The sequence below is a fragment of the Kogia breviceps genome, chromosome 12, assembly GCF_026419965.1.
Source record: "Kogia breviceps isolate mKogBre1 chromosome 12, mKogBre1 haplotype 1, whole genome shotgun sequence".
Classification (NCBI taxonomy): Eukaryota; Metazoa; Chordata; class Mammalia; order Artiodactyla; family Physeteridae; genus Kogia; species Kogia breviceps.
Genome location: NC_081321.1, coordinates 96,093,796 through 96,120,971, shown reverse-complemented (window position 1 = coordinate 96,120,971; position 27,176 = coordinate 96,093,796). Strand labels below are relative to the sequence as shown.

The following is a 27,176-nucleotide window of genomic DNA, read 5'->3' as shown; positions in this document are numbered from 1 at the left end:
GAGTCCTATCAGTTTACCCAAAACTGCTGATCACTCTGGGTGAGCAAGTCATTCCTTCCTTCCTTTCTTCATTTGAAAAGCATTTATACTTTCAAACTATACTACAAAGCTACAGGGATCAAAATAGTATGATATTGGCCCCAAAACAAGACACATAGGTCAATGAAACAGATGGAGAGCCCAGAAATGAACCCACACTTATATGGGTAATAAATCTATGACAAAGGAAGCAAGAATATACAATGGGGAAAAGACAGCCTCTTCAATAAATGGTGTTGGGAAAACTGGACAGCTATGTGCAAAAGAATCAAACTTTCTCAGACCATATTTTTAAAAAACCTCAAAATAGATTAAAGATTTTTTTTAAGATAAAAAAATAGATTAAAGATTAAATGTTAAGACCTGAAACCATAAAACTTCTAGACGAAAACACAGGCAGTATGCACTTTGACACTAGTCTTAGCAATATTTTTTTGGATATGTCTCCTCAGGTAAGGGAAACAAAAGCAAAAATAAACAAATGGGACTATATCAAACTAAAATGCTTTCGCGGGCTTCCCTGGTGGCGCAGTGGTTGAGAATCCACCTGCCGATGCAGGGGACACGGGTTCGTGCCCCGGTCCGGGAAGATCCCACATGCTGCAGAGCGGCTAGGCCCGTGATCCATGGCTGCTAAGCCTGCGCGTCCGGAGCCTGTGCTCCGCAACGGGGAAGGCCACAACAGTGAGAGGCCCATCTACCACAAAAAATAAATAAATAAATAAAAATAAAAATAAAATAAAATGCTTTCACACAGCAAAGGAAACTATCAACAAAACAAAAAGGTTGCCTACTGAATGGAAGAAGATATTTGCAAATGATATATCAGACAAGAGGTTAATATCTGAAACATGCAAAGAACTCATACAACTCAACATCAAAAAAACAACCCAGGGCTTCCCTGGTGGCGCAGTGGTTGAGAGTCCGTCTGCCGATGCAAGGGACAGGGGTCCGTGCCCCGGTCCGGGAAGATCCCACATGCCGCGGAGCGGCTGGGCCCGTGAGCCGTGGCCGCTGAGCCTGCGCGTCCGGAGCCTGTGCTCCGCAACGGGAGAGGCCACAGCAATGAGAGGCCCGTGTACCGCAAAACAAACAAACAACCCAACTGAAAATGGGCAGAGGACCTGAAAGGCCATTTTTCCAAAGAAGACAATACAGATGGCCAACAGGCACATGAAAAGAAGCTCAACATCACTAATCATCAGGGAAATGCAAATCAAAACCACAGTGAGATATCCTTACACCGGTCAGAATGGCTATTATCAAAAAGACAACGAATAACAAGAGTGGAGGGGCTTCCCTGGTGGCGCAGCGGTTGAGAGTCCGCCTGCCGATGCAGGGGACATGGGTTTGTGACCCGGTCGGGGAAGATCCCACATACCGCGGAGCGGCTGGGCCCGTGAGCCGTGGCCGCTGATCCTGCGCGTCCGGAGCCTGTGCTCCGCAACGGGAGAGGCCACAACAGTGAGAGGCCCGCGTACCAAAAAAAAAAAAAAAAAAAGAAGAGTGGAGAAAAGGGAAGCCTCATGTACCATTGGTGGTAATGTAAACTGGTTAATGGAAAATAGTATGGAGATTCCTCAAAAATTAAAAACAAAACTACCATACAAGCCAGCAATTCCACTTCTGGATATTGTTTTGAAGAAATACAAAACACTAATTAAAATGATACATGCTCCCCTATGTTCACTGCAGCATTATTTACAACAGCCAAGATATGGATGCAACCTAAGTGCCCATAAATAGATGAATGGATAAAGAAAATGCGGTACACATATATGCAATGGAATAGTAGCCATAAGAAAGAATGAAATCTCTCTATTTGTGACAACACGGATGGACCTAGAGTGCATTATACTAAGTGAAATAAGTCAGACAGAGAATGGCAAAAACGATATGATTTCACTTATATGTGGACTCTACAAAGCAAACAAATGAAAAAAACATAACCAAACAGAAACAGAGTCATAGATACAGAGAACAAACAGGTGGATGCCAGGGCGGGCTGGCGGGGGGGAGAGAAATCGGTGAGGGTGATTAAGAAGTATAAGCTTTTTTTGGTTACAAAATAAATGAGTCACAGGAATGAAACGTAAACTGTGGGGAATATAGTTAATAATTATGTAACATCTTTGTATGGTGACACATGACAACTAGACTCATCATAGTGATCATTTTGAAATGTATAGCAATATTGAATCACTATGCTATGTACCAGAAACTAACACTGTGTTGGAGATCAATAATACTTCACAAACAAACAAATAAACAAACTCATAGAAAAAGAGATCAGATTTGTGGTTACCAGAAGTGGGGGGTAGGGGCAAGGGGAACTGGATGAAGGCAGTCAAAAGGTACAAACTTCCACTTATAGAATAAAGAAGTACTAGGGGTGGAATGTACAACGTGATAAAGATAATGAACAGTGCTGTATGTTACAAATGAAAATTGTTAGGAGAGTAAATCCTAAGAGTTCTCATTACAAGGAAAAAAAATTTTTTTTCTATTTCTTTAATGTTGTATCTACATGAGATGCTGGATGTTCACTAAACCTATTGTGGTCATCTTTTCATGATATACGTGAGTCAAATCATTATGTTGTAGGGACTTCCCTGGTGGCACAGTGGTTAAGAATCCGCCTGCCAACGCAGGGGACATGGGTTCGATCCCTGGTCCAGGAAGATCCCACATGCCGCGGAGCAACTAAGCCCATGCGCCCCAACTGTTGGGCCCACATGCCACAACTACTGAAGCCCACGTGCCTAGAGTCCGTGCTCCGCAACAAGAGAAGCCACCGCAATGAGAAGCCCGTGCACAGCAATGAAGACTAGCCCTTGCTCGCCGCAACTAGACAAAGCCCACGCAGCAACGAAGACCCAATGCAGCCAAAAATTAAAAAAAATAATAAATAAATTTATTTTTAAGAAAACCGTTACGTTGTACACCTTAAACTTATACAATGGTGTATGTCAACTATATATCAATAAAACTGGAAACAAACCAAAAAGCATTTACAGAGCACCTTGTCAGTACCAAGGCACCATGCTAGGTGATGAGAACCTGCAGGTTGAGTGAGATAAATACATAAATCACACTCACGCAGGTGTGAAAAGTTATGACAGCACACAGGGCACTGGAGGAATCACTTCTGACGCAAAAGGGAGAAAGCGTGATGACCACAAACCTAACGTCTCAGAGCTCCACTTCCTCCTGGGTCTCGGGGGCAAGCAAGGCCCAAATTTGGCTTTACTTGAGCAACGACAGCCAAGAGGATTACAACCTAAGACAGAATTATTCCCGAATGCTGAGGAATTCACAACGTGCTGAACTGAAAAATGTGAGAGTCGCGGTGAAGACATTTTGGGTCCGGCAGTAAGAAAAAGGACAGTCTAGTAGGGAAAATGGTTAAAGCCCCAAGCTGGGAGTTCACAGAAAAAAAAAAAAAAAAAAAAAAAGGCCAGTAAAACTACGTCTTACTCATAATTGAAGAACTGCAAATCAAAACGGGATACATTTTCCCTCTATTACTTTTTTGTTGAATATATAATTTTTAAAGTATATAAAGTCTACACTTGGTGAGAGAGTAGGGAATCACACCCATCCCTGCTTGGATAGGGTATAAACTGTATCACTTTTTCACAGGCTAACTGGCAACTCTTATCAGAATTTAAATGTCTGCACCTCGACCCAGCAATTCCACTGCTAAGAATTTATGCTGTGTAACTGCTCACACCAGTACGCAATGGTGGTTCCTGTTCACTGCAATATATCTATCCATCGGTAAAGGTCTGGTTGGATAAATTGTGTGTATCTATCCAACGAAGTACTCTGTAGCCTTATTTTTTTTTTAATTAGGTAGATATGTGAATGTAGGTATCAATACCTGTCCAACATATATAGCTGAGTAACAAAATAAACTAGAAAACAATGTGAATATTGTTTCATTTGTGCTGAAATATGTTGTTTGTAAATATGTAGGTTTGTATAGTAATTTCTAAAAGGACATTATCCTCTGTGATAGGACTATAAAGGCAACTGTAAAAAATAACCCACTGGGAACTACCTGGTGGTCCAAAAAATAACCCACTGGGAATCCCCTGGCAGTCCAGTGGTTAGGACTCCACGAGTTCACTGCTGAGGGCCTGGGTTCAATTCCTGGTCAGTGAACTAAGATGCTGCAAGCCGCACGCGTGGCCAAAAAAAAAAAAAAAAAAAAAAAGCTAAACAAAACCAAAAAACCCCCCCCAAAACCCACTGAACGTCCACACCCAGCTCCTTACTTTGTTTTCGCTTGGGAACTTTTTCCTCAGGATTGTAATCTGGTGGGTAGACAAGTTCCTTAAACTCATCCACCAGGGAGCCCAGTCTTTTGTCCATTACTTCAACCTTGGGCACTAGAAAATAAAAACACAAGAAGAGTGGCCTGTGAAGTCACAAGCCCTGGCTTCCGGTCCAGTCCAACTCTACTGGGACCGGAGGAGAAAATACTTAATTGCTGAGACGGGGGAGGGTCCACAAGGCAGCTGAGCTGGCCATGAATACATTTGCTAGAAGTCTAACATTTATCAAGTAGCTTTTGACGAGCTACAAAGTGTACTTAATGAGCGCTTCTGACAACCAGGCGCTCTCTTGAATGCTTTAAACTTATTATTTTTATTTAATCCTCCTAACAATCTCTGGGGTAGGTAAACCTGTCTTCACGTTTTACAGGGGTGGAAATCAGAGGCGTTAAATGACTTTCCTGAAATCAAACAGCTGGGAAGCGGTAGAGTTGAGAACCGGGCTAGACCCTGTGGATTCAAACAAGAGTCTGTACCCTCAGGGCTTACAGTGCACGCGGCATAAGGAGGTCGTAAAAACACCAATGCAATAGAGCAGCACAGTGCCATGAAGAAAGGGACCGTACAGGGCACCCTGGAACACAGGAGGGGTCAGGAAGGACTCTGTGCAGCACAGCCTCGCAAGCTGAGTGTCCTTCCTGAGGCAGATACTAGTCTAAGCAGAAGGCACAGGGGTGAGAGACAGCCAGTGACAACACAGCTTGCAGGCAGGGTGTGAGATGGGCAGGACCAGCAAGGAGGCTAGAAAGACAAGCATGGCGAGGTCACAGAAGCCTCGAATGCCTGCCCAGGAATTAGGCCTTATCCTATAAGCAGTGGGGAAACTTTGAAGGTCTACGAGCAGGCGAGCGACGTGATCAGATGGACGTTTTAGATCACCCTGCCCGCCAGCTGTGTAGAGTAGGAATTGAGGGAAGGTGAGACAGAAGGCTGAAGCAGTGTGTGTGAGTGGGGCGGTGCGGGGCTGGGGGGTGGCAATGGGATTGTAACTTGAGAAGTGACAGCACTGGCAGGACTTACTCTGGATGGAATAGGAGGTGTGGGGGTGGGCGGTGAAGGAGGTGAGTGGTTGGGATGGCAGGAACATTCCCCAAGGCAAATGCGATAGGCAAAGGAAGCTCTGGGGGAAAGATAATATTTTTATTTCCTTTCTTACAACTGTATAGCTTGTAGAGCTTTTGCTGAGAGCTGGGTCACATCAAGGGCAAGCGTGATGAGACGAATGTCTCATCTCCTCATGTGACCACGTTTGCAAAGTACAGAGGGGAGCTCCTGCCCTGTGGTGTATGTACCTACAAGATGGCGGAACTTCACTGTCAAAATGTGCTCCCGCCGTGTCAGAAGCCCCATGTTCCAGGTTACAGGAATCTCTACTAGAGCTTTGGTTCTCAACCTGGGGACTTGAAAGAGTACTGATGCCCAGGAGATTCTTATTTAATTGGTCTGGGGTGAGGCCTAAAGAGCCAGATTGTTTTTTAAGTCCCCCAGATGATTCCGCTGTATAGCCAAAGCTGAGAACCAATGTGCTAGAGGCAGTGGCATGTCTCAGAATCACCGGGAAGGCTCGTTAAAACACATGTTGCTGCGGACTTCCCTGGCGGTCCAGTGGTTAAGACTCTGAGCTTCCAATAAAGAGGGCACGGGTTCGACCCCTGGCTGGGGAATTAAGATCTCACATGCCACACAGCATGGCCAAACACAATAAAATCAAACACACGTTGCTGGGCCTCAACCTGAGTTTCAGATTCAGTCAGCTTGGGGTACGGCTCAAAATGTGCATTTCTGACAAGTTCCCAGGAGATGCCAGTGCTGCCGGTCCAGGGACCACACTTAGAACCAGTGATGTAGCCTGATGAGGCCATGCAGGGAGAAGTGAGAGGACAGAGAAAGATGGCGCCCAGGATCACCCAGCGCACTTCCATGTTAGAGGAGAAAAAAGGGAAGCAGGTCCAGCAAAGAAGTCTTAGGGTCTCCACAGGCACGGGAGAAAAACCAAAACGGTAATGGTGTGACAAAGCCAAAAGAAGAAAGAAAACAATTTTGAGTCTTTGATAAGTTATTTATTAAAAGAAAGCCTTATCGTGTCACAAAGAAGCAGACACATTTGATTAGAAGTGAGCGAGGGATGTGAAAGAACAAAGAGTCAAAGGGGTCACATGTTTGAGCAGTAGATGTCACCTGGGCAGCTGGAAGCTTTGGCCAGAGCTTAGAGGAAAGGACAGGGCTGGAGATACAGGTTTGGGGGTTGTGGACTGAGGTCATACTTGAGGCTATGGGAGTGGATAACATAACCAACAGAAAGGAGAGAAGAAAGGGCTAAAGACAGGAACCTGAGACATTCAGCTTACAGGAAACACTACAGCAGCCAAAATTGTTTTTGAAAAATAGAAGTAGAAAGAGAAAACAAGACTTTCTCCCAAAAAGTATAGGGCCAGAAGAGAGAATGCAAGAGGCTGAGGTGCTAGTGAGGAAGTAGAGCACAGGGCTGTGGAATAAAGGAGAACGACCGTGTTCTGAGCACCTTCCCGAGTGTCAGGGCCTATATTTTGTTAACACCCTGTAACGACAGATCATTATCCCCATTTTACCAATAAGGAAACTGGGTTTCAGTGAGATTAAGTATTGTTCCAAGGCCACGCAATTTAATAAGTGCCAGAGAGCTGGGATTCAAATCTACCCACATCGGGTGTTTCCAAAGTCTGTGTCCCTAGCCATCTTGCTAGAGACTAGGCAATTTACTTCCTGATCTGCCTAAAGGCCATAAAGGAAGAGATGGGCTGCCTCACTCAAGGGTTCTTCTTCTGCCAGGCCCAGCTGACAGTCACCACCGTGACACACGTCCAACAACTCATGCTTTTAATGCTGGTGCTAGCATGAAAGAGATCAATGATAACTGGGAAGCTAAACAGGCCGAATTAACTGTTCTGATCTTTCCAACCTCTGTCAAGAGTCTTTATTAAATCCAATCTGTTTTCCAGTGGGTGTTTACTTACATCGCTAAACTTCACGCATCCTCTTAGGAAGTACATGAGAGAACCACAATCCAGAAAGGGACCAGCAGGGAGCCCAGAGCACCTCAGCCTGGGAGGCCAGGCAAATGTCCTCCATGCTGGGTAATGAGGTCCATTTTCTCAGGGCAGAGCACGCCGTCTGATGGAGCAGCAGTAAGGTTAAGCATAGTGGTTCAGAGCAAGGGCTGTGGGCCAGACTCACCAGATTCTGCGCCAACAGCCACCACTTACTACTTAGTGCCTTGGGCAAATCACTCCCTTCCCTGCAAACTAGGGACAGTAACAGAACCTACCTCATAGTCATGCAGTAAATGAGTCAACACACAGGACAACAAGGCCTGGCACACAGTAAGCACTCAATGAATGTTGCAGATTGTTGCTTTAACTTTTACTAACATGTAGTCATGGATGGTCTACTTCAGAGGCAGGTCTCAGAAGCCTGGCACTTTCTCCTCCTCTTACTGCAGAATCGGCCAAACCCATTCCCAGGCAATCTAAGCTGGTCTAGGAAATCTCTCAGGCAGAGAGCATCTGGACCACAATGTTGTGTACTTAGAGGGTGCTGGGAAATGCATCCATATTACTGGTCCAGAGTAAAATCGACACTAAAGCCTCCCATGAAAATAACTTCTCAACTCAGTCACAGCCTCCTTACGTGTCAGATCCACGACTTGTTCAGGCTCCATCAAATCCAAAGCCAAGGCCTCCATGTTCCTAAAGTGCTGCTGTAGCACTGGGTTCTCAAAGCTGTCACTTCTGTTAAAACATTAACAGTGACATGAATAAATTAAAAAATAAAAATTTAAACATTTTAAAAATAAAATAATAAAGTTAAAAACCCAACTGAGACAGTGCCGGCCCAAGGTCAGCTGAGAAATACACCCCAGGTAAAACAGTTGGGAATCTTATCTCTTGAATCAACTTCTCTCTTTCCAATTTTCACTTTACTGTCCGATGCTAGGGATCCAAAAGCAAATTTTAAAGCAAAATAATACCTGCCCACCTGTCTGTCACTGGAAGCTGTGGACAGAGACAGAAACCAAGGAGGCAGGGCCAGAGGAGGTAAGTACAGAGAAAACACAACAGAGGGATGGTGGGAGGTGGGGAGACAACGAACCTGAGTATTCTTTCTTCCCATACTCGATAGCAACATGAAAGTAAAAACAGAAAGAATCTAGAGGCATACAGTCCTAGACTTGAATCCTGGCTCCAGTTCCTTCTAGCTGGGTGAGTCTGGGCAAGCTGCCTCACTCCTCTAAGCCTCAGTTTCTTTACCTGTAAAATGGGCACCAAAACTTTCAGGGTTCTCATGAAGAATAAATGAGATACTGTTGGAGTTGTATCTAGAACAGTGCATGGCACATGGGAGAACCTTAACAATGTTCCCATTTGCCCAACAAAGGACAACACCAGGACGTTTCCTTTGGAGAAGGAAGGTCACTGTGCCCACAGGCAGGCAGAGTTAGGGAAGTAGCCGAGAAACAAAAGATGAAATGTGAAAAAAATTATGTTTGCTGTCACCTTATGCAGATTCTGGGAGATGGTCTGTGTGCATTATATAATCATTTTTTCAACCCCATGACAATTTACACTGGATTTACTTGCTTTTACTCACCGTGTGACAACAAACAATCAAGGAGAAGGCCAACCTAGAATCTTCTCCTTACTGCTGCTTTGCAGAGCTTGTTCAACTAACCTGGCTTTCTAAGCACAACACAGCAGGTCAACCAGCTGTAAACCCTTAGCACAATTCCAGAGCCTTCAATAAAAGAACTTCCACTCTCCCTATAGCTTCTAAAGACTAATTATCTATCAGTTAATGGAAAAGAATAAAATCACATTCTCTTGGTTTATGCTTAACTCAAATCTCCAGTACAACCTTCAACTCAGGAGGCAGTTCCAGAAGAAAGCCTGTGAATGACCCATCACTCACCTGTACTTGAAGCGGAGCTTCTGAACAATAGCCTTCATCTTGTCTACCTGCTCTGGGTTTGCCATGACTTTTTCAGTAAAGGGCACCTTCCGTTTGTCATCAGCATAGGGCAAGAAGATGAGCTGGAAGCCTGAAGAAGAAAGAAAGAAAGATACGTTTTCAGAGATTTGACTTAACGAAAGGTTTCAGTCACTGAGCTATCGTTTTGCTTCCTTTTTTTTTTTTTTTTTTTTTTTTTTGCAGTACGCGGGCCTCTCACTGCTGCAGAGCACAGGCCCCGGACGCGCAGGCTCAGCGTCCATGGCTCACAGGCCCAGCCACTCCGTGGTATGTGGGATCTTCCTGGACCAGGGCACGAACCCGTGTCCCCTGCATCGGCAGGCGGACCCCCAACCACTGCGCCACCAGGGAAGCCCTCTTCCTTTTCTTAAAAAATTAATTTATTTTTGGCTGCATTGGGTCTTATTTGAGGCAAGCAGGATCTGTGTTGCAGCGCAGCGGGCTTCTCTCTCATTGTGGTGCATGGGCTCAGTAGTTACGGCACACAGGCTTAGTTGCTCTGCGGCAGGTGGGATCTTAGTTCCCAGACCAGGGCTCGGACCGGTGTCCCCTGCATCGACAGGCGGATTCTTAACCGCTGCGCCACCAGGGAAGTCTCCTGAGCTGTCGATTTTTCTCAGCTCCAATTCACCCTTCTCCATGCTGTGCTGCTGGAGCTGGGACCCTGCAAATCCCATTTCTCCTTTACCAGCTGATTCCCGTTAGCATCTGCCTAGCAGACTCACTTTGGAGTCTCCAGAGGGGGACCTGAAAGGAGTGATCGTTCTCAGGTACTTCCTATTCCTGCCAGTGTCGCCCCAGCCAGCTTCCAGCCGCCAGCTTTTTCCATACACCCAGAACCAGGTGGACAGTGCCCCTCTCTGGAGGGCTACATCCAACTCTGTCGGGCCCTCCTCCGAGCTTCAACCTCTTCCCTTTGCTCCCCAGTCCCCACCATGTGCTAGAAGGGAAGAGGTAAGGGTTACCAGCCTGACCCTGTCCAGTTGCTGATGGGTTCTAAAAAGACTGAAAAATCTAGAGACTGGAACCCACTGCTGCTGCCAGGTGAAGAGCCCTTGCTGGCAATGCCAACAGCACTGAGCAAGAGGAAGTTTCTTAGCTCTCCACGGCCCTAATGTCTCCCTCTAGCTCCCACTATTGACAGAGCCTCACTGAGAGCCCTCTAGCAAAGGAGAAATGGGGCTTGGAGAGCCTCTACTTCATCAGCACAGAGCTGAGAGACAAAGCATAAGAACTGACATAAAAGGTGTTCCTGAGCATTCAGACGACCAGGGTTGGAAATATAACACATTCAAAGACTTTATAATTTTTATTAGCATGGCTAAAGAGGAAGGATGGGATTTCCTGGTGGCACAGTGGTTGAGAGTCCACCTGCCAATGCAGCGGACACGGGTTCGAGCCCTGGTCCGGGAAGATCCCACATGCCGCGGAGCAACTAAGACCATGTGCCACAGCTACTGAGCCTGCACTCTAGAGCCCGTGCGCCACAATTACTGAAGCCTGCGTGCCTAGAGCCCGTGCTTTGCAACAAGAGAAGCCACCGCAGTGAGAAGCCCATGTACCGCAACGAAGAGTAGCCCCCGCTCACCGCAACGAGAGGAAGCCCATGCACAGCAACAAAGACCCAACACAGCCATAAATAAATAAATATTTTTTAAAAAGAAGGATGACTAGAAGTCATCTGTTGGCTGCTTTGTGCTAGGCACTTATGTTTATTAACTTATTTCAAATGTGAAGTGACCTTGAGAGAAAGGTATTCCAGAATTCTCATCTTTGCATTTAAGGAACATAAACAGAAAGGTTAAATTATTTGCCCAAGTTGGCCAGCTAACAGGTGGCAGAGAAGGGTCTAAAACAAAAGAAAGTGAGCTTTCAGACACATAAGTATAAGACAAAGTCAAGTGTGACTTCAAAACCCAGTCATGGGATTTCCCTGGTGTCGCAGTGGGATAGGTCTCCGCACTCCCAATGCAGGAGGCCTGGGTTCCATCTCTGCTCAGGAAACTAGATCCCACATGGCATGCCGCAACTAAGAGTTCGCATGCTGCAACTAAGGAGCAGGTGAGCCGCAACTAAGGCACCCTGAAGCTGCAACTAAGGAGCCCTGGAGCCACAACTAAGGAGCCCTAGAGCCACAACAAAGGAGCCCGCCTGCTGCAACTAAGACTCGGTGCAACCAAATAAATAAATAAATATATATTTAAAAAAAAAAAAACAAAAAAACAGTCATTCCATGATACCTCACTGCTTTGGTGTACACAAGAGATAAACCAACCATTAAATATTACAAGGGTACCAAACAATAGTTTTTTTTGGTTTTTTTTTTTTTTTGCGGTATGCGGGCCTCTCACTGTTGTGGCCTCTCCCGGCTCCGGACACACAGGCCCAGCGGCCATGGCTCACGGGCTTAGTTGCTCCGCGGCATGTGGGATCTTCCCGGACCAGGGCACGAACCCGTGTCTCCTGCATCGGCAGGCGGATTCTCAACCACTGCGCCACCAGGGAAGCCCCAAACAATAGTTTTTAGTAAAGAATGTGTCAGCAGTGAGACCACATGAACTTATGCCAGTAAACTGCAAACAGTCCCTATGAAGTCAATTCTCAGTCCTGGCTGCAGAGCATGCTGTGCACTGCACAACCGTATTTGACAGCCTTACCTGGCTGTTCATCAAATTCACCTGTGCAATCTTATAAATACACATTTCCCAGGCCCCACTCCTGGAGACTCTGGTTCAGCAGGTCTGAGTTGGTATCCCAGGAATGACTTCAAAGCCTAAGCAAGGTTCAGAAGCACTGAAATTATCTCTTTCACATACCTGGGGGAGTCACCTGAATTTTCTGGTCATCCAGCTCCTCTTCCTGTGGCATCAAGGCCACAAAACAAGGGGGGATATTCTGGCGGGGTGTGTATCTGCACACTGCCATGACCTCCTTCTCCAGACACTTGGTGAGTAGAGCACTGAATAGGGTTGAGCTCCCTGGAAAACAAACATCCCAGGGGTCTATATCCTAAAGATGTCTCCTCCTTTCTTAGCCCATGTTATAAACCTACAGTTTCTCTTCCATTTTCTTAAAAGGGTTTATGATACTTCGATAGGTCAGGGGTGATGGACCCAGAGGTGAGAGTAAAGTGAGGGTAGCAGAGGCACAGAAAGGAAGAGAAAGGAAAGGGCACCTCAAATACTCCATTTAGGGGTGTGAATTATTACTGTCAGTTCACTTTTACTATCATTAGGCTAATGACATAAGCCTTAGTTGCTAATGAAAACCAGTCAGGTCAGATCCGGGAGGTTCATTAGCTATAGCACAGAGGAATATAGGTCTGGACAGCACAAATAAACCCAATGGCCAAGTTCATATCATCTTTAATTGCAACACTAGGGAAGAAGCCAGGTTTGTTTTTTTTTGTTTTTCCCGAACTCTTTATCTGATGCCTCAACGAAAGAATTTCATAGCAACTAAGTTTTAAATATGCTAATTCCATATCCCCTCCTGGATATTCACAATGCTATCAGTATATTATAGTCCCTAAAGAAATCTCTTTAACTTTGTTTAGTCCCACGTTTGCAAAATTTATCTGAGCATGAAACACTTTCAAAATACCCACTGACACATCCTATATAGTTTCCAGCAGCAGCCATTTAGGAATGCTGCTCAGTAAATTGCCTTCTGCGTTGCTTACTCATTGATCCCTGGTTTATGTCCCTTACCGTTTATCAGGGACTCCTCGGGGTACACGAACAGGGAGGGCCTCACGTAATGGTGCTTCTTCAGCATCATCAAGGGCTTGAAACCGATGAGAATCAAACCTGGCTCATCAAACCGTTTAAGCTCTTCTGTTTCCTCTTTCTCTAATACAATCTGACGACTCCCATAGGTCTATAGAAGGGGAACAACGAGGGCCACATGGCGAGGCTACACAGAGATGCGAAATGGCTGCCATATGACACTAGCAAGTTAAAATCAGCTTTCCTCTAAGGAGCAGGAAGAGGGCTCATCAGAGGCTTCCTCCTCCTATCAACAGCAATTGACATGTATCGGGTGCCAGCCAGGCAGTTTACTTTTGCCACCCAGTTTATCATCTGTAACAATCCTAGGCGGTAACTGTTAAAAACTTTGTTTTACAGATGAGTGAACTGAGGCTCTATAGTTAGTAACTTGCTCCAGAGTATACAACCAAATCGGGCTTTGAACTGAACCCCATCTGTCTGGTGCTAAAGGCCACGCTCTTCGGGCATCTGCTCCTTCCCTCACTTAATGTGTACGAAATCCTCAGCATCATCCCTGACACACAAAGGATGCTCAAGCCTTACCTACTTATTGAGAGGACCTACATCGGGTGTTGTACTAGGTCTCAGTGTAGGAGGCGCACACACACACACACACACACACACACACACACACAAAACTTCCAAACTTTAACATTTGCATTTTGATCCTAAATATGTGATTAGTAACAGAACTTAGTAGAGGTCAAATTTGGGTTTTAGAAACAAAAACAGAGCCCTTAAGACTTTTGTAGGCACAGTTAATCAAGAAAGAAACTTAGTAACTGGAAGAGCTAATGCCTATGAATAAACCAACATGGAAAACTAGCTACTTCCAAAATGGAAGGAGAAATCTCTTGTCGTCTTCTCCTCCTGAAAAGTAGGGCAAGACACTCTGGCCTGAAATTTGTGCTCCAAAAGACATCTCAAGGGTTGAATCAAAATAATATTTAATTTTAGTCACTTAGTTGATCCTTCTAGGTCCCGAACTTAGGCAAAATCGCTCTCCCACGTTTTGCGTAACTAAAAAGGAAGGATGACTCGCTTGATTTTATCACATCCTTCTATAGGGAACTACATTCAATATCCTGACATAAACCATATGGAAAAGAATATTTCAAAATGTATGTATACGTATAACAGAATCACTTTGCTGTACAGCAGAAATTAACAGAACTTTGTAAATCAACTGTACTTCAATTTTAAAAAATCCTTCTATAGATTGAACAAGGGTGAGAGGATGAGGAGAGATAGCGTTCTGCATCCTTAGTCTGTCTTTCAGATTAAGAAAGGCATGAGGCGGGCTTCCCTGGTGGCGCAGTGGTTGAGAGTCCGCCTGCCAATGCAGGGGACGCGGGTTCGTGTCCCGGTCCGGGAGGATCCCACATGCCGCGGAGCGGCTGGGCCCGTGGGCCATGGCCGCTGGGCCTGCGCATCCGGAGCCTGTGCTCCGCTACGGGAGAGGCCACAACAGTGAGAGGCCCGCGTACCGCAAAAAAAAAAAAAAAAAAGACAGGCATGATGGTATCATTTCAAGGCACAGGAAAAACTGGTTAGTTTGGCAAGAAAAAAAAAATCTCTCCCTAAAACGAGGGCACTTCACACCTAACACACTTTCTTTCCCTAGCTCATCTCCCTGGTTAACTATAAAACAATTTCTGCCACTGACTGGAATTAGACTGTTAAGACTCAGAGTAGCATGTGCTGGCTGATCAAGGGCTGACGTTTTCACTGACACCTCTTCCAAACACTGGCTCTAACTTTGTAGCTCCCAAGGTATTACTGATCTAGATGCCATATTCCAAAGGGTAATGACAACAGCTTGGCTAGAAAGATGTGCACATGCAAGTTATTTAACTAGTTAGGCTGATCATGTCTCCCCCTCCCTGTTAACTCTTCAACAGGACAAAATTCAGTAAGAAGGCAGAGACCTACCTGGGACCTCTTGGTGTCGCTAGGCAAAAGCAAACTGCCTGTATTTACATTAAATGTCCGGGTCTTGGTTTTCACTGGTTCATTTGTTTCCCGATAAAGCCTCACTGGAGAAGGTTTGAAAGCCTTCTGGACCATATTATAAATGCCAACAGTGAGCGCCACATCTTTGTTGAGCTTAAGCTTCAACCTGAAGGAGAGAAAAATTTTTTAATTTGGACAGAAAGAGTATATTTTCCTATCTAAAATTCATTCATGGCACCCAAGCCCTGATTTATTTTATTCTCTCCAATAACCTAAGCTTTTCGAATACAAATATAAAGCTTTTTAATAATACAGTGGCGTTTGCTGTAATACATCTCAGGGTCTACACTGCAAAAAATTAGTCTCAGAATGTATTGTTAACTCCTTAAAATAATGATAAAGAGTGTACCGTAATAAAAATAATGATTTTTTAAAATTGAGCCTAGCAATTTATCAAATCACTTTACAGTTATTCTCTCATTTAATCATCATAATAATCCTATAAGTACTATATTATCTGCTGCTTCTGCTTGTCTAGTATACCTTCCCTCTTATTTTAACAATGAAACCCCACTTTTTCTTAGGGAACCACCTTTCCCCCACTGCACTTTTGGGAAAATGTTCATCCAGGTGCTACGCTTTACCCTGACCAAGAGATGGGCACATCTGGCCCAGGCTCAAGCCATCAGACTTATTCTCCTGAGAGTCTGTGTCTTAAACAATGACCAAGAAAGGACACGGTTGGAGGGGATGCTTGCTGACAGTGGTACCCCAAAGACACTGTCAATAACTCTTATTTTCTAGATTCCTGGTGCCACCCTGGTTCCTATACTACCCATCCTGTTCAGGATTTTGTTTTAATATGCTGAAATTAGTCAAAAGTCAGTTTCTGTTACTTGCTACCCAATAACCTTGTTGTTGTGATTTTTACAGGTGAAAACACTGAGGCTCAGGGATGTTATCTAACTTGCCCAAAGACATACAACTAATGAAAACTGGTATTCAAATTCACGTATGTCTGATTCAAAGCTCAGCTACTTTTCCATTATAACATATTGCTCCAGAGTATTTATATCAACATCTTAAGCAGCAACAGGACCTCTTGAAAATGTGTTCTATAATAAAGACAACATGCAAAAATATTTACAGTACAATACTATGGGGAAAAAAGGCAGAACAGAAAAATAACCTGTGCTACACCTTCTCTTCAAGCACACATGGAACAGTATGGAAGGAAAAAAAGAACTTAGGACAGTGCCTGGCACACAATAATTATGCAATAAAATAATTCTATTATTTTATTACAGCAAGAGTAAGTGTAATAATATTCTAAGCCTTAGGCAATTAATTCTCAAACAGCTCCAATTTATTATTATTACTACCAAGTATCCTATAATGACTCTTTCACAAAACAGTAAGAATAGCTAACGTTTATAATTATTACTATGTTATTCCATTTAATCATCACAGCAGCCCTATAGAGGGACCATTTTCGCTCCCATTTTACTGAGGTTCAGGGAAGTTACATGATTTACCCCAGGTCACACAGCAGAAGACTAGAATCCGAGCCAATCTGACTCTAGAACCTACTTTTAACCACCATTTTATCCCCCCTGCCACTCCCACCAATATGTGTAGATTTCCAAATTGTAGTAGTAACAATATTCCACTATTTCAGGAAGGAGAAAAGGTGACAAGGTGATTGTTTGAGGAAAGAGAAATAGTTCCTGGGAGGAAAAGGAGAACAATGACAAAACTATAACTGTAGCAATGAGCTGCTTCATGGTTTCCTTAAGATATTTAATTTCACGGGTTTTCTAGTAGAATTGTCAGTGATCTCTGGAAAACAGCTCAAAAACTACCAATGGTCTTATTCCTCTATACTGAGGAAACTTGTCTAAAATGAAAGTCTGATGCTCTTTAGGAAGAAACACTGAGGCGGCCTTAGTATTCTAATGTCAAAGGTCTCTAAAGGAAGATAATCCAACCACCTGGCTCTTATTGGTCTCAAGTTTATAAGAAATTAGAATAACGCAATTTTAACAACAATGATAATAACTAAAATTTATTGAGTTTTTGCTCTATACCAGGTACTGTCGTTGTCCCCGATTTACAGAGGAGAAGGAAACAGACAATGTCCTAGTGAGGGCAACTGAGGATACCGTTAGTCCGCAACTGTTTACCCCAAAGGAGTGGAGAGCTGCTTTATTTTGGAGAAACAGCATACCAGCTCTTTCTAGAGAAAGAGGAGCAAACAGCTTGTGGTATCCTGAAATAAAGCAAGTTTTTTAGAGGAACAGTGAGGCAGTGGTACAGCCCAGAGTTAAGGAGCCAGGGAGGTCAAAGCCATGCACTGCTTATGATCAGTTAGGGACCTTGTGGGCAGCTGACCCAGGCTTAGTGCCTACCTGTAGAGCACGCGCTTCCTGGTCTCCTTGGCACGAACCTTCCTCAACAGGTCTTTGAGCTTGCCCGACTCCTCAAAGTGAACCCCTATGTCCTCATCCTCTGCTATGCTGATAATATCTCTATAGAACAAGGATATGTCAAAGCCCCCACGTTTCTTTAGGTGCATCAAGTCAAGGAAGATACCTGGAGCGAGGATAGACAGAAGTGAGGGGAAACAGTTTTCAGCAAGGGAGAATTTTTTTCAGTTAAGTTTAAATATGCTGTTAAAAGCTCCCAAAGAACTAGATTGATTATAAACAATTTCAGGACTTAGAGAAAGTGGTTAAGGGGATCAGCTGCTCTAATGACTTCAGACAACTTATTCAAATAACCACCATTTGTGGTGGCGTTAAAATCAAGAAGAACTCCCTCTGGTAGAGCCCTTCAGACAACTAATGGCCTGGTCATTTTCACTGGGAATATTACATAGGGGTCTCCCCCAGCTTCACTTTTATTGTTTCATTTTACTCTGAAGGGTGAAAAGCAACTATTTGACATCAGCTATAAAGAAGCAAACAAAATTAAGTGCCAAGTTAAAAGAACAGTGGGGGACTTCCCTGGAGGTCCAGTGGTTAAGACTCCTCGATTCCACTGCAGGGGGCATGGGTCCGATCCCTGGTCGGGGAACTAAGATCCCACAAGCCACACAATGCGGCCAAAGAAATAAAATAAAAGAACAAGGGAATGCCGACCTGTGTCACGCAGATCCCCAGCTTTGGTCCTGGCCCTGCTGGCTTTGGCACTGTCGTTGCCGTGGGGGTCATCTTCATTGGTGAAAAGCATGATCCTCTTATGGCTCATCTTGAACTGGACATCGCTAAAGAGGTTGGCACAGACCCACAGTACTTCACTTAGGGAGTAGTCAGATCCATGGCCAATTAGGTCTTGGAAATGTTTCTTCCCCTCCTGCCCCTTAAAGTGGTCAAGCTCTAGCACTCGTTTAGCACCTGATCAGAGAAAGGGAGTCAAATGGGCAGAAAAGTCGGAACAGCATCAGTGTTTTACAAGACTAACAGAAGCTCTTTCTCACCCAGAGCTGTTTAACCCACATTAACAAAAGTCTACACCCCAGTAAGAACCCCCTTGTGCAGGAAAGCATACTCCCAGTCAAGATGTTATCCGCTTCCTTCTCCACATCCCCCTTCGTGCACGTTAGTGACCTTCTCATGTAAGGGAAAAGCTGCTCTTAGAATACTACTGACCTGGATTATCCAATTCCTGCAAGACGTAAATATTTTTGAAATTCACTGAATTTTTGTCCTTCTTGGTACCATAGAACACCACTGCCAAGAGATCTCGATCACTGCTTATGATCTTACTGGTGTATACACTCCGGATACACTGAAAAAACAAATATAAAATTTCAATTAATATTTAACTATATACCACTAAACTTAAGCTCCACAGGTGCCTGACACATAGTAGGACACTCAATATATATTTGCTGAATGTGTACCTGGCATTAGAGTAAGGTGTGACCCCTACCTTCAGGAAACTCATAATCCAGTGAGGGTGATGGTCATTTATATTACGTATAACACAAAGCAAAGTGTGGTTAAGTATACAACAGTCCCTACCATAAGAAATCAGAGAATTCAAAACATGTATATACTCAGGAAGGAAACTCTGCTATAGGGAAATAAAAATAAATAAAAGCCCAGCACTAGAATTGGAAAACCTGGATTTGAGTCCCAATGATGTCACTTACTTAATTGGCTGAGTTTGAACAGGCCATTTGATCATTCCTCAAGTAGCTGGTTTTTTTTTTTAATGTGGACCATTTTTAAAGTCTTTATTGAATTTTTTACAATATTACTTCTGTTTATGTTTTGGTTTTTTGGCCCCGAAGCATGTGAGATGGTAGCTCTCTGACCAGGGATTAAACCTACACCCCTTACATTGGAAGGCGAAGTCTTAACCACTGGACAACCAGGGTAATCTCTTTTCCTCAAGCAGCTTGATACCAAGAAACAAAATTTACATATATAAAATAATTACATATATAAAAGGTTTAAGTGAATGTTAGTATATGTGACATTAATAAATAATGAAAAATAAATCTATACCTACTAAAAGCAACTTTTGAAATAAAATTTGCCTCATTACCCAATTAAAGACATCAGTATTCCAGGTAATATAAACTAAAGCCATATCTAGTAAATCAGTGTCTCATAAGTGGTCAGTCCTGGTGGCCTATAATTCTGGAAGTACTGACGAAATTAAGTTTCTGACTCTGCAAAGTTGAGGAATAAACCAACCATGGTGACCCCCCTCCATATCCTGCTTGAGAGTCTACCTGGCCTTCCTCCATAGCAATTCTCTCCTTAAGTGCAGAACTTATGGTACGTCTAGTCATTGACAGTTATCTTCATAGCAAGCAATTATTTCTTTTTATTTATTTGTTTATGTATTTATTTTTCATATTTATTTCTTTATTTGGCTACGCTGGGTGGGATCTTTAGTTGCAGCATGTGAGATCTTAGTTGTAGCATGTAGGATCTAGTTCCCTGACCAGGGATCAAACCTGTGCGCCCTGCAGTGGAAGTCTTAACCCCTGGACTGCCAGGGAAGTCCCAGTGAGGGCTTCTTTAGGTTCTACTATTAACCGCCCCTCCCTCCCCCCACCACACACAAACTAAAATAGAATTTTAGAAAATGTTTTTTCATCGCTCCTTATCAAATATATTACGTTCATCAGTGACTGTTTCACTTATTCACTACATAATACTATAGTTGCTTCTGGGTTCTCTAGGCGTTAGCATTTCATGAACCCTTTCAAATTACATGTAGAACTGTATCTTTTGGGGGAGAGGGTACATAGCCTTCATCACATCTTCAAAGAGGTCCATGATCCAAAAAAGGTTAAAGCAATGCTCCTCAAACAGTGAGCCCCAAACAACATCAGCGTCACCTGGGAGCTCTGCTGGAAATGCAAATTCTTGGTCCCTCCTCCAGACCTACAGAATCAGAAATTGCAGGGTAAGGCCCTGCAATCTGTGTCAACAGCCCTGCAGGTGATTCTGATGTAGGTTAAAGTTTGCAAACCACTACTTTAAAGTTAAGAATTGTTTTTATTAATTCTTCTTTCAGATGCAAGATATTCTGACTTGTCAATTGCAAGAACTGTTTGTGTACAAATTAGGACATGAGAAGCTTCCGTCTGGTTCCAAACTCCAAAACTATGAGAAATCAGATGTACAATAAATCCTTAAGAATTCTTCTCTATGGAGAAATAGTAATCTTTCTAATTGAGGTGAAATTCACATAACAAAATTAACCATTTAAAGTGAACAATTCAGTGTTCAATTTAGTACATTCACAATGTTGTGCAACCACCACTTCTATCTAGTTCCCAAACATTTTTATCATCCCAAAAGCAAACCCCGTACCAATTAAGCAGTTGCTCCCTCCCCTGCAGCCCCTGGTAACCACCAACCTGCATTCTCTATGGATTATCTATTCTATACTTCATATAAAAGTAATCATACAGCATGTGACCCTTTTGCCTGGCTTCTTTCACTTAATGTAATGTTTTCAAGGTTCATTCACCTTGTAGCATGTATCACTACGTCATTCCTTTTTATGACTAATATTCTACTGTATCTATAAACATTTTGTATATCCACTCAAGAAGTTTTAGAATGAGATAGGGGTGGTGATTATTGCATGATGTGAATGACTAAATACCTTAAAACTGTGTACTTTAAAATAGTTAATTTTGTTATGTGAATTATACTTCAATTTAAAAATAAAAATATTTAATCCTCATAACAATTTGACAAAGTAGGTACTATTATTTTATTTTTTATTTTATTTTATTTTATTTTATTTATTTATTTATTTGCAGTATGCGGGCCTCTCACTGTTGTGGCCTCTCCCGTTGAGGAGCACAGGCTCTGGACACACAGGCTCAGCGGCCATGGCTCACGGGCCGAGCCACTCCACGGCATGTGGGATCTTCCCGGACTGGGGCATGAACCCGTGTCCCTTGCATCGGCAGGCGGACTCAACCACTACGCCACCAGGGAAGCCCTATTTTTTATTTTTAATATATTTATTTATTCATTTATTTATTTTTGGCTGCACTGGGTCTTTGTTGCTGTGAGCAGGCTTTCTCTAGTTGCAGCAAGTCGGGGCTACTCTTCCTTACAGTGCACAGGCTTCTCACTGCGGTGGCTTCTCTTGTTGCACAGCACGGGCTCTAGGTGTGCAGGCGTCAGTAGTTATGGCATGCAGGCTTCAGTAGTTGTGGCTTGCGAGCTCTAGAGTGTAAGCTCAGTAGTTGTGGCACACAGGCTTAGTTGCTCCACGGCATGTGGGATCTTCCCGGACCAGGGCTCGAACCTGTGTCCCCTGCATTGGCAGGTGGATTCTTAACCACTGTGCCACAAGGGAAGCCCAAAGTAGGTACTATTATTATCACCATTTTACAGATGAGAAAACATATCAAGAGCTTCAGCAACTCTTCCAATATCATACAGTTTGTAAGTGGCAGAATCAAGATCTGAATAGCGTTTTTTTATTTAATTGGGTAAACATCTAGGAGGGGAACTGCTGGCTCATATAATAAGCCTACGTTTAACTCTTTGAGGAACTGCCAAACTGTTTTCCACAGCAGCTGATCCATTTCACATTCCCACCAACAATGTATGAGGGTTCCAATTTCTCTACATCCTTGCCAACACTTCTTATTGTCCCTTTTTCTTTTTTTTTTTTTTTAAATTACAGCAGTCCTAGTGGGTGGGTATGATACCTCATTGTGGTTTTGATTTGTATTTCTCTAATACCTAAAAATATTGAGCATCTTTTCATGTGCTTTTGGCCATTTGTACATCTTTAGAGAAATGTATATTCAAGTCTTGTGCCCATTTTTAAATTGGGTTGTTTGTCTTTTTGTTGTAATAATCTTTTTCAACCACAGGTAATACTCAACTTCCAAATAATCACTTACAAAAGGACTCATCTCCACACATAATAGCTGGAACTTCTTTCCTTCCTTTACACTGACATCTCTATAGAAAGAGGAGCCCGCTTCTGCTACCAGGGCTAACACAGAAGGTGGGAGCAATGTAGTCCCAGGGTCGGAAGTTCAAAGCAAAAATAAAATGGGCCTGTTCTCCAACACTGCTACTCTTTTTTTTTTTTAATTTATTTATTTTTGGCTGTGTTGGGTCTTTGTTGCTGCGTGTGAGCTTTCTCTGACTGAGGCAAGCGAGGGCTACTCTTCGTTGCAGTGCGCAGGCTTCTCATTGCAGTGGCTTCTCTTGTTGCAGAGCACGGGCTCTAGGCACACGGGCTTCAGTAGTTGTGGCATGCGGGCTCAGTAGCTATGGCTCGTGGGCTCTAAAGCACAGGCTCAGCAGCTGTGGCACATGGGTCTAGTTGTTCCATGGCATGTGGGATCTTCCTGGACCAGGGATTGAACCCGTGTCCCCTGCATTGGCAGGCGGATTCTTAACCACTGTGCCACCGGGGAAGTCTCCATATTTTTTAAAGTGGTGTTAATACATTTTGTTGTTTGTTTGTTTGTTTAATTAAATGAAAGGTAATCTTACCTGGATGCTCATGTCAAAAGGAGTCAACTCATCTTCATCCTGAGTTTCAAACATGGCCTCAGAAGCATCAATCAAAAAAATTAAACTATCTCTTCCTGAATATTTATAATCTCCTATGGGGAAAAAAAATAGAAGGAAATGTTTGCCCTTGTTTCATGTTTATCATGTTTATTATTCATATAAAACAAACAGAGGGACTTCCCTGGTGGTGCAGGGGTTAAGACTCGCCCTCCCAATGCAGGGGGCTAGGGTTTGACCTCTGGTCAGGGAACTAGATCCCACATGCATGCCAAAACCAAGAGTTCACATGCCACAACTAAGGAGCTGGTGAACCACACCTAAGGAGTCTGCCTGCCGCAACTAAGACCCGGGACAACCAAATAAATAAATTAATTAATTTAATTAAATAAATCTTCCATCATAAACATATTAAAAAAACCCAAAAATTCTAAGAAATAGAATTAAAATAAAATAAAACAAATAAAATAAAATAAAACAAATAGAAAAAAGCCCATTAAGCAAAATTATAATCTGAGGAATTCCCTAAGGTGAACACCCTTAGGGAACTCCTTAGTGGGCCAGTGGTTAGGACTCCACGCTTTCACTGCCAAGCGCGCGGGTTCAATCGCTGGTCAGGGAACTAAGATCCCGCAAGCCACAAGCTGAGCAGTGCAGCCAAAAAAAAAAGAAAAAAGTGAACACCCTTAAAACCACCAGGCAAGTCAGGCAACTGAATCTTGCCAGTCACCCCAGAAGCCCTCTCCAGGTTGCCTCCCAATTTTAACACCCACCTTCCTCCCAAGAGTAACCACCATCCTGACTTTTGGTAATCACTTCATTTTTTTCTTTATAATCATCCAAGCCAACATTCCTAAACACTGGTTTTGACTTTAAAAAAAAAAAAAGTTTTTAAAGCCTCTTATAATCTGTAGATTCCCCCTCGGTCTTTTGTCTCAAAATTTATTTGCTGAAAAACCTGGATATTATGTCATATAGTTTTCCACCTTCTGGATTTTGCTGACTGCATTCTTTTGGTGTAGATTAACATAGTCCTGTCTTTTCTACTAAGGACCTAGAGAGGCTTCATTGGATTTGGGTTTTTGGTTTTTTTTTCCTGGCATGATTACATTATAGGTGATGTTGAGTTTTTCATAAAAAGGCATATAATGTCTGGTTGTCTCCCTTTTTGACGATGCTGCTTCCTAATGCAATAAATTTAATTACCCATCTTTTCTGAAGCAATACAGCAATACGTGTCAAGAGCCTTAAACAAACATTCTACCTTGAGCCAGTGAATTCTACTTCTTAGGAATCTATCTTAAGAAAATAAAATATGGAAAAACCCTATGCAAAAATTTCTACAGTGCTGTTTATTAAAGTAAGAAACTGAAAACTAAAATGTCCAACAAAAGGTAGAATGAACAAATTATAGCATATTTAAAATGATTTATAGGGTGGGATAGGGAGGGTGGGAGGGAGGGAGACACAAGAGGGAAGAGATATGGGAACATATGTATATGTATAACTGATTCACTTTGTTGTAAAGCAGAAACTAACACACCATTGTAAAACAGTTATACTCCAATAAAGATGTCAAAAAAAATTAAATAAATAAATAAATAATAAATAAAATAAAATAAAATGATTTATAGAGGCTATATTTGCAGTTACATAGAAAGATATATCTATAATACAGTAAGAAAAAAGGCAGAACACAAAACTATGTATATATGTTTAAAATTCTTTTTGAAGATGTAAATTTTGAAAATGTAAATTAAAATGGAAAAAAACATATGCACTATGATTACAACCATATAAAAAATCAGATACAAACAAAAACAAACTATATATAGTTACAAAATATAAAGAAAGATATATGAAGGAAATATGCAAAATGCCAAAATGCTAGTAGTGGTTGTGTTAGGGTGGTAGATTACATAGATTACAGAATTCTGTTTTATTTTTTATATTTCCTATATTTCTGACTTTTAAAACATAAAAATACTTTAAAAATTTCTACCCAGGACTTAAATTAACCAGTATGTAGAGTACAGGCACCCCTTATCTCTCTTCCTTTGTCCTATGTGTTACTGTGTTGTCTGACCATATACTCTCAAACCTGCAGGCTAGGTGAGGGAATGACTCTTGTAACTGTGTTGCTAATGTATACCCTTTGGTTGCTGCAGCTATTGAAGGGTGAAAGCATTTTTACACTGACGTCCAAGAATGAGGAAAACTACTTTCCTGGGTGAGGAAGGGTCTTACCTGAGCCACCTAAGGTGACAAAGGATACCAATGTTCAGGGTCATTTATTGGAGATCAATCTACCAGTGCCCAGCAAAAGTTTAAGGCTAGGAATGTTCCATAGACTAGAGTAGGACCTGAATAAAAGAGCCTAGGGTAGCTCTGCAAAGTTCAAAGGGAGAAAAGTATTGGAGATTCTCTGGGGAGAGAAGCGTGGGCCACAAGACATCAAAGATCACCCAGCAGAGACAGGTAGGGAAAGTCTTTCTTCCACACACACAAGGGTACATGTTAATGAAAGTCACTTACCACCTGCTTCAAAGCCCTCCTCTTGATCTTCTTCTTCCTCATCAACCTGATTTTTGTAATAAGACTCCCACTCTGACATGTTGGTTACTGCTCACAAGATGAAAGAAAGTGGAGATCAGTAACAACCAAATTTAAACCTAAAAGTTATCGACCACTAGGCTTCTTTGAGTTCTGTCCTAAAAGCTACATGTTACTCCAGTGGAACGTGGATGCTGGATCCTGCTGCCTGGAGAGCTTGGTAATTGAGATGCAAGGTAAAAGGGCATGGGGATTATTGCTGCAATAGCCTCACCTTAGCTGTCCCTTAAGGACAATTCAGAGCCGGTGGCCCGTAATGCCCTCTCTGACAGGTGTGCTGGGGCAGCCTGACCTGGAGGTCCAGTCCCGCCTCCGGCATCATCTGGCGTATGAAAATTTATTACTATCGTGCTTTCATCATCAAAACTTATGATCTTGGTCTTTCCTTCCTGCCTTTGTATAAGGCCAAAAGAGAGACACTGGCTACTCTGACAACCTTAAAGCAGACTCCAGGAATGTCACCAACAGCATGACCTTTGCGACCAAATCCAGAAACCAGAACTTCATCATTTTCCTCAATAAAATTCAAACAACAATCATTGGGTACAAAGGCTGTGATTTTTTTGTGCTATTCTTGATTAGCTGAACCCTGACACACTTCCTGATGGCAGAATTTGGCTCTTTGGCCCCTACTTTTTCAAGCACAATTCCCTTGGCATGAGAATCACCTCTAAAAGGGTTGGCCTTCAGGGCTGTACCCAAATGGGCTTTTTTGTACTGTTTATCATGCCACTTCTGGTCTCGTCGGCGGCTACGGAGCTTCCTGGCAGTACGAAGACCGCGACACTTGCCCATCCTGCCTGCGCCACGGGCCTGAGCGAAAGAGCTCCGGCATCCTCTGGACTTGAGAGATCCCCGGTCCAGTGTACTGAGTCCTTTAGTAGACCCACTTGCCCTCATCCCGCCCCCAAATCTCCCGCAACTCCTCAGTCAGCTATGCCCAGTGGGGTCTCAAACGCAGGCGGGCCTCCAAGGCCGGGTGTGCCTCCCCTCGGAGGAAGGAATAGGGATCAGAGGCTGTCTCCACCCCTCGGGTCAGCACACTTCCGCACACTTCAGCCCCACGATGAGGCTACGGGGACGCGCAAGGCTGAGTGGGCAAAGCAAAATGAAGCCAGACCTGGCAGAGAGCAACAAACACAAAACTCAGCCCCCTTCCTACCTACCTTGAGCGCAACGAAGAGATCAATTTGGGCAGAAGGCGCGGCGCCGAACACGCACTGGATCCGGCTCCCGCTCCCAATCAACGCCCCTTACGTCATCACGCATAGTGCGCACCTTTCGCGCCCAGCCGACACGCCCACTCCCTCAAGGCGCTTTCCACATCCATCCCGAACTAACACCACCCCGTCCGCTAAGCCCCGCCCACTCTTGGGAAATCCCGCCCCTCGCCGCCCGTCAGGACGGTACGCACATGCGCGAGAATGCGTCCCCGC

General features: G+C 43.4%; 1 protein-coding gene across 7 annotated transcripts in view; it reads right to left on the bottom strand.

Moving 5' to 3' along the window:
- The window catches only part of XRCC6 (X-ray repair cross complementing 6), a 31,725-nt gene extending 4,649 nt beyond the window's left edge, over positions 1–27,076 (bottom strand). Inside the window, exons 1-12 of one of the 7 annotated variants that reach the window (XM_059081070.2) lie at positions 26,907–27,009; positions 25,663–25,749; positions 23,110–23,222; positions 18,757–18,895; positions 18,247–18,501; positions 17,515–17,698; positions 15,086–15,272; positions 13,094–13,262; positions 12,200–12,361; positions 9,324–9,453; positions 8,046–8,146; positions 4,320–4,433 (exon numbers count right to left, since the gene is read on the bottom strand). In XM_059081070.2, the coding sequence (XP_058937053.1) occupies positions 4,320–4,433; positions 8,046–8,146; positions 9,324–9,453; positions 12,200–12,361; positions 13,094–13,262; positions 15,086–15,272; positions 17,515–17,698; positions 18,247–18,501; positions 18,757–18,895; positions 23,110–23,222; positions 25,663–25,741 (1,633 nt within the window). In that variant the 5' untranslated portion in view covers positions 25,742–25,749; positions 26,907–27,009. Of the gene's footprint in view, positions 1–4,294; positions 4,434–8,045; positions 8,147–9,323; positions 9,454–12,199; positions 12,362–13,093; positions 13,263–15,085; positions 15,273–17,514; positions 17,699–18,246; positions 18,502–18,756; positions 18,896–23,109; positions 23,223–25,662; positions 25,750–26,408; positions 26,573–26,906 lie in introns of those variants that run through there. The other 6 variants (XM_067010302.1, XM_067010298.1, XM_067010303.1 and 3 more) reach the window with 6 other exon arrangements.
- Between the last annotated feature and the right edge of the window lie 100 nt (positions 27,077–27,176).